The sequence below is a fragment of the Calypte anna genome, chromosome 20, assembly GCF_003957555.1.
Source record: "Calypte anna isolate BGI_N300 chromosome 20, bCalAnn1_v1.p, whole genome shotgun sequence".
Classification (NCBI taxonomy): domain Eukaryota; kingdom Metazoa; phylum Chordata; class Aves; order Apodiformes; family Trochilidae; genus Calypte; species Calypte anna.
The window spans coordinates 3,854,791-3,862,434 of record NC_044265.1 but is presented as its reverse complement, the minus strand read 5'-3'; the positions used below and the strand labels follow the sequence as shown (position 1 = coordinate 3,862,434).

Below are 7,644 nucleotides of genomic sequence, written 5' to 3'. Positions count from 1 at the left end.
TGGCTGCCAGCTGAAAGGAGAGGGGAAGAGAAGAAAAGGAGAGCGTTAAGAAGGGCATGACATCTCACTTCTTAATTTATCATCAGAGCAAGAGCCAAGCACCCAGTACAGCTCAGCACGTGCTCCTAGATGGATTTCCTCCGCAGCCGGGGGTGCTGCCGGCAGCCAGGGCTGTTGGATGATGAAGTGCTGCCCGGGGAAGAGCCGGTCTGACCCCGCGTGCTCAGGGAGACCTCATCGATTTTGTAGGAAATGGAGTTGTAATAGACAGGGTTGGTGTGGCAGCCCAGGGCCTCGGGGTGGGAGGGCACGGGGCTGCCACAGAGCTGAGGTCTGTAGCACAGGCAGGTGCAGAAGGAGGGGACCGTGGCTGCTGAGTTGGCCAAGTGGCGCCGCTGCCTCTCCGCGTCCTCCCGAATCAGCGGGATGAGGTTCATCTGGCTCGTCCTGTCCTCCGCAGGGAGAAAAATGGCATTGCTGCTCCGGCTGTCCTCCTTCTCCTTGAGGTGGATGTTGTTGTGGGCTCTCCTCAGCGAGGCTCTCTCCTCAGCATCCCGCCGCTCATCCTCGGAGTTCATGGTCAGGAACCGCAGCACCACCAGGTTGAGGAAGGCGCCGATGACTGTCAGGCCCACCAGGATGTACATGAAACTGAAAGCCACGTACGGGGGCTTCTTTTGCAAAGCTTCGTTCTTTTGCAGAGCCACAAAGTCTCCAAAGCCGATAGTGGTCAAGGTTATGAAGCAGTAGTAATAGGCATGAAAGAAAGTCCAGCCCTCAAAATAAGAGAAGGCCGCTGCGCCAATGCACAGGGTGCCCATGCAGGACAGGAAGCCAACTAGGACCATATTCTCCATGGAGACATTCGTTGTCCTCATGCCCAGACACTTCTTGATCTTCTTCAGCAGCAGCCGCACAACGGTGTTCATGCGCTCCCCCAGGCTCTGGAACATGACCAGTGTCAGAGGGATGCCCAGGATGGCATAGAACATGCAGAAAACTTTGCCAGCATCTGTGCCTGGGGCAGCGTGTCCATAGCCTGAGGAGGAAAGAGGAAAGGCAGGCGTCAAGGCCTCCCTGGGGTTGCATTAAGGCTGCCTGGGATGAAAAGGAGCAGTAGGAGAATGGGGGAAAAATTAATCAGGAACAGCTCTGCAGGCCATGCTAATGGGCCCATGGATGCCGCAGTCCATGGGATGATGGCACATGGCAGTATCTGGGCAGAACCACTTTTGTCCTCTAAAGAGAGAAGGAACCCTCCTGTTAGCCCCTGAGCTTGGAGTCTGCAAGCCTTCTGCACCTCACGAGCAACTTAGAGGCAATGAGACTGAGCCAGAATTGCAGGGTGACCCCAATCCCCACAGCTGCTGCAGGATGCTGAGACCCACAGCACCAGGTCACCCTATGGGCACCCAGCCAGTCCCCTCCACGGCTGCCCTCGTGGGGACCAGTACCCCTCCTCCAGCATCCCTGGGCCCTCCAGTGTCAGGCCCATCCTCTGGTCCTCACTGTGTGATGTTTTCCTGCCTGGCTCATTGGACAGCAGCTGTAGGGCCCCTGCACTACAGGGTCAGTCCCTGCAGGAGCAGATGAGTCCAGGGGGACTTGGGATTAACCCCAGTGTCCCTGAGACTCAGCCCTGCAGCACTCCTGGGCAGCAGGGGAGGAGGGGCTGTGCTGGTTTAAATGCAGGGATGTATTTATTGCCACCACAGCCCTGTCAGCCCTTGTCCCAGGGACAAGGAGCTCAAGGAGGACAAGGGTCTGAGATTTAAATTCCTCACCTTGCTCCAAGTTTCTGAGCTGTGACTCAAGGACACACGGAAGTATATCCTGAGTCCTAATGAGGTATTCACAACAATATTAAGGACTTACATGATTCTGCATTTACTTCACTTAATTATATCAGCTTAGCAGAAATTGGTGGCCTCTGACCTAAGCAGATGAGTAACTAACTCAGTGCAAGGGAGTCACATGGCGTGGGGAGCAAAAGCATCCAAAGGCATCCAAGCCTTTCCATTGAGTTTCTGTGAGAAACTACTGGGACTGGAAACTTCCTTTCTGATGATGCTTGCAGAACAGTACCAGCTCCTTCCCAGGCTGCTGCAAACAGGTATTTATGTTTTCACTTTTTGCAGGGATTCATGTGACTTTTAGGTGAAGAACATGAGGAAAAAAAACACCCTCCTCTTAATACTCAGCTCGGTTGAAAGCTGTGACTTAGCTTCACCTCTGTCTCTGCTGCCAGGATGGTCAGGGAAGCTGGTGGCATGCAGTGATGGGACAGCCAGAGGATGATAATCATGTTGTCTCAGGCACACCTCCCACTCCAGGGCAACTCCTGCTGTGAGGCAGGGTTGGGAGGCTGAGGACAGCATTATCCTTGACCATGCTGTGCTCCAAATTGCAAGCAGGCAGGGAGGGATGGGTTTCTAATGGCTCTGTCTGTTCATAAACCCATGCAATCAAAAATGATAAACTTAATGACTGCATGCCACATTTCACAGAATACAGAGAAGACATAAGACTGCAGTGGCAGAAAAAATTAAAAAAACCCCACACAGTCAGATCCAAGCTTAATAACCAAGTGCAATTACCAGGTCCTAGACTACCAGATAATACAATGACAGCAATGAGGAGGTAAGTACAATGATCCAAAAGAGCAGTAAGTGGAAAAACAGTTGTTGTACCCTGAGAGACTGCTGAAAGAGCATTTGACTGATGCTTTCAAAATAACAAAGAGAATTAGAAAGAGTAAACACAGCCACATTAGTGTTAAAACTGAGATTGAGAGCACAGCCCCATATAAAGAGACTTGATGTGCCAGTGGTTTAGAAATAGGGCACCTGGTCTAAAATTATTTATTGCAGGGGGTGTGTGATAAGCACAGCAATTGTTTGTCACAGACAACAGGAAAATCATGTAAATGAAGCCATAACCTGTCACAAGATGATGGAAATTTTCATTGAAGCCATTCATCCTACCCTCCTGCTGAGATGTGACACTAACTGAGCCCTGAACCCATTGTGGTTTTCTGGCCACGTGTGCTGCCAGCTGCACAAACCCCACAGCACATCTGGTGAGGACACACAGAGACCCCCAGGGCAGGGCCTGTGGGGTACCTGCCCCTCCACCACCTCTTGTCCCTTGGTTTCACAGTGCAACTGGTCCCATCAGCCCTTGCCCTGAAAGATGAAGCTTTATACCAGATGTATTTTGCCCATCCCAAGTCCCTGGGTGAGGCTGATCCTCATCCAAAGGATGAGTAGGTGGCTGCTGGCTGTGGAAGAGCAGAATCTGGCCCCAGGGTTCCTGCTTCCAAATCACATCTGACCAAAATCCCAGCACAAGCATGAGATCCCCTGCCTGCCTGCCTGCCCCTGCAGGATGCTCAGGGTGCAAGGATTAATAAAAGTGGATTAATTAAACAAAGCTAAACTCCCCTGTGGCTAATCTCACCTAGAATTAAGGCAACCCTCCCTCAGTTTAGTTCCATCCTCTTGCAAAATTGGGGAAGGCAAAGCAAGGGATTGGGCTCTAGTTCAGGTAACTGTGTGTACACAGGGGCTTAATGCAACTCATTCTCCTTCACAGTAATTCACACCCATCCCTCTGCAGGTTCCCGTGCAGCCAGTGAGGTTCAGTGTCTTGTGGCTGTCTCAGTTATCTGAAGCAAGTCTTATACAGCCAAACATTTGGAGTTTGGAGCTGGCAAAGGAGCCACCAGTTCTTGTTCAGGTCTTCAGCCCGGCTCGCTGGCTACAACACTGCACAGAGGATGGATGTACCTCTGCCTCCCCTTGCCAACTTCTACAGCTGCCTGCGCCAAAGGTGCCCACAGAAGCTCCGGGTGCTGCCACCTCCCTGGGAGAGCATTCATGTCACGTTTTGTGACCCCACTACCTGCAGCACCCCAACATCCCTTGGGACTGAGTGGCCCCCTGCCTGCTCATGGATTACTTCTACAGCTGCAGGGCACTGGGGTGGCCTGAAGAGAAGTCCCAGCCTTGCAAGGGGGATGACACCTCCCTCTCCTAAGCAGGTAAATCCTGCCGAGCTGCCCTGGGGCACCCAGAGGTGGTGTAGGCTGGGGAGATGCAGAGGTGCAGGGATGGAGGGATGGGGGGAGCTGTGGGGAATAGAGGGGTGCAGGGCTGTGGGGACAGAGGGATGCGGTGACGAAGGGTCTCAGGGCACAGGCCGGGGGTGCCAGCACTCACCGATGGTGGTGATGACCGTGATGGCGAAGTAGAAAGAGCCGGCGAACTTCCACTGCCGGCCGGCGCGGTGGGGCTCGGCCTGCAGCACCAGCCGCTCCAGCTCCCGGTAGTCGTCGGCAGAGAAGCGGTACTTCCTCCGCAGCTCCCCGCGCTTCTGCTCCAGCAGCCGCTTGCGGCCGCTCTCCGCCTCCGACTCCAGCGCATCGAAGACGGCGGCGCCCACCAGCAGGTAGGAGAAGATGCAGAGGATGAGCGCGGCCGTGCGCAGGTTCTGCCGCTTCATGGCGAGGGGCGGCCGCCGAGCATCAGCCCGGGCTCCGCATGGCTCCGCCGCCCCCCGCGGGCCCCGCCGCGTCCCCGCCGCGCAGCCCCCGCGCACCGCCTCCCCTCCTCCGCTCCCCCCCGCGCACCGCCCTCTGCGCGTCCGCGCACCGCCGGCACCGCGCACCGCCCCCTGCGCACCGGGAACTCCCCGCAATGGGCACCTAATCCTGCAGGCACCTCCTGCTCCGGACACCCCCTGCTCCGGACACCGGCTCCCCAAGCACCGGCTTCTGCGTGCTCCTCCTGCTCCGAGCACCGGTACCGGTTCCCGTTCACACCGAGACTGGGTCCCGCACGCCCCGAGCCCACCCTCCCTGGCAGCCCCGGGCTGCAGGTGAGCCCTGTCCAAGCAGCCCTCCATCCCAGGTCGGTGACATTGCTGCCGGTCCCTCTCCCACAGCCGTCCCTGGCCCTCTGCCTCGGAGTCCCGTGTGCCAGAGCCCTCGCTGCCTGCTCTGCCCCAAGTCAGGGACCCCTCGGGGTACGGACCCCCCCGCTCCCGTATCCCTGCGGTGCCCTCCTATCCATCCGGTTCTGGGCAGGGAGGTGCCACCTCACCCCCTGGCAGTGAGGAACATCCCATGTTGTGTGTTACCTGTGCTATCTCTGCTTTCTCGGCTTTTTCCAGCCGGCCTGGCCTGTTGTGTACTGTTTTAGTGCTGGTTTGTGAGAGCAGAAAGCAACAAAATAACTGGTCTGGTGTTTCTGACGATTTTTCTGCCCTGTTCATCAGACCACTGCAGGTGCAGGGGGACACAGGGACTGCCAGCCCTGGGGACAGCAAGCCCTGTGCTGGGCAGGGCAGGGTGGCTCTGAGGTGTGGGGAAAGGAGCTGTGGGAGGAGGCAGAGCCACTGTGAAGTGAAGCCACTGTTTCTCATCACTGTTTTCCTGAGCTTTTATGTAAATGTTATGTTTCACTTTTAAAAATAGACACTTCTCAGTGTTGTGTGTTGCAGTAGATGGTAGGTTTCTCCTTCAAGAAATAAACCCCCCTTCTTTTGACTTGAGAATGAAACAAAGAAGGAAAACAAGCCCACAAACAGGCTTACATCCCTCTTCAGCTGTCTCATCTCTCACTGGAGAGGCTAAGATGCTTTAATTGCAGAAAAGGAGGCTTGAGGTGGATATAAGAAAAACTTTTTCACCATTAAGGCAGTGAAACACCAGAACAGATTGCTTGTGGAGATTCTGGCAGCCCCATCACTGGAGGAGTTTAAAAATAAGATAAGCAGATGTCTGTATGTCTGCTGAAGGAGCTGATGCTCTCCTGGAGCAGTGGATAACTTGATGCCTTCCAGGAGCCCCTCCCAGCCCTGTCCTCTGCATTTCCCTGGCCAACATGAGGGACACAGTGCCCTTTCCCACTGTAATTCTGAACTCTTTTTCACCCTGGACACTTGCCACTTCTCTCCTCCTTACTGAGCCTCCATGCCAGCACCATTAGTGAAAGTTGTTATTGAAGAAAAAATACAGGCTCCCAGCATCCATCACCAGCAGCTCCAGCTGCCAGTGGATTGCTGTGGGACATCACAGTGCTTGTAGGCTCCTAAATCACACAGTGAAGTCTCTGCTGGAGGAATGTGTCTGGTTTATGTTCTCTGTGGTGTTGTTTGCAGCCCTGCTAATGGGGCTGGGGATGCTGTCAAACCCCCAGACCCCCAGGAGCGTGAGGGCTGCCCGCTAGAGATCATATCCTTCACCTGCTGCCATCCAGCTTTCCAGTGGTCAGCAAGAACATCCCACCTTGAACACAGGACAAAGTGCTGCTAAATTGAGCTCTAGTTGGTTCCATTACAGAGGAAGCAGATCTCCCAGTGATCACAGCACTGTGTACACTGTGTACCTGTAACACATCTTTTAGGAGAGGTTTGGGGCCTCCGGTGCCTCTCTGTGGCCAGGGCCATTTGGGACAGGGAGGCCAGCTCTGCCTCTGCAGTAAGAACAGCTCTCAGCACTTCCTCAGTGGTTTCTGCTAGCCCTGACCTCTTTGGGTCTTGTGGTGAGCTGAACTGGGCTGGCTCCAAGGTCTGGTGCTGACCACAGAAGAAATTCTCACCTGGTGGAGTGGGTCTTCCTTTGGGATGGCCCTTCCCTGCTACCCTGGGAGTTACAGACATTCAGGTAAATCCTTTTTCTGGAAAAGGAGATGCAATGGATGGAGCAGCTTTGGAAGAGGGTCTTATTCATCAGTAAGCACAACACAGCAACTGCTGATCACTCCAACAGGGGCTTGAGACATCACTGGTTTCTCCTTTTGTGGTTTGCTTTGACTTCATAAAGGTCATGGGCTCCTGTGAAATAAATGCCACCCTGAAGGAACAAGGGTAGCAGGATCCACCACCTAATAAAAAAATAACAAACAACAACAACCCAGTAATAATTCCAGTGCTGAGGAAGCCAGGACTGTGCTGCAGCAAGGCAGAGCCTGGGTTCTGATGAATGGGGCTGGAGGCTTCATCATTCAGATGGTGCTGAACTCAGCCTGCTCTGCCATCCCACTGCTCAGGCTTTTCTTTCCCTGCATGCAGCCAGCACAGGGCCATGAGTGAGACCAAACTGTGTCAGATCACTGTTGTGTAGGGCAGTCCCTCCCTCCTGAGGAGGAGGAAAGTTTCCTGCTTTCCCACTGGGAAGTTTCTTCAGTTCAACTTTTGTCTTTCCCCCAGCTTTGCTTGAGAGAGGTCATGCAGGAGCCACAGGATCAGGCCAGGCAAGATAATGTACTTTATCGTTGATTCCCAGAGAGAAGCTCCATTATGAGATTAAATGTCTCATTTTTATTGCATGGGGAGGCAGAGAGAAAGCAAGAGCTCTGAAAATAAAAGAGAAGTCAATAGATGTGTTTCTGTTTTAACCAGGTTCTTGTGACCAGGAATGAACGTAGTTCGTTTGTTTCTTCAGTCCTTTGGAGATGAACTTTGAGAAGCTGATTCCTTCCAAGGTTGGTAAACAAAGTCAAACCTCATCTGTGTTTAAACTGGAACATAATTAATGTGTCTAATTGTTCCGCATCTACTAATTTCAAAGGGATGGGGAATTTATTAAAAAGCTTTTACAGTTTTGATGAGTTGAAATAAACAAAGCTGTTTTACAGTCTC

At 53.5% G+C, this 7,644-nt stretch overlaps 1 protein-coding gene across 1 annotated transcript; it reads right to left on the bottom strand.

The window, feature by feature from the left end:
- KCNK15 (potassium two pore domain channel subfamily K member 15) lies at nt 1–4,512 on the bottom strand. The gene is made up of 2 exons (XM_008506341.2): nt 4,221–4,512; nt 1–1,039 (listed from the first exon to the last, which is right to left on the bottom strand). Exons 1-2 carry the CDS (start codon nt 4,501–4,503, stop codon nt 126–128), a joined length of 1,197 nt encoding a protein of 398 aa, XP_008504563.2. The 5' UTR covers nt 4,504–4,512; the 3' UTR covers nt 1–125.
- Between the last annotated feature and the right edge of the window lie 3,132 nt (nt 4,513–7,644).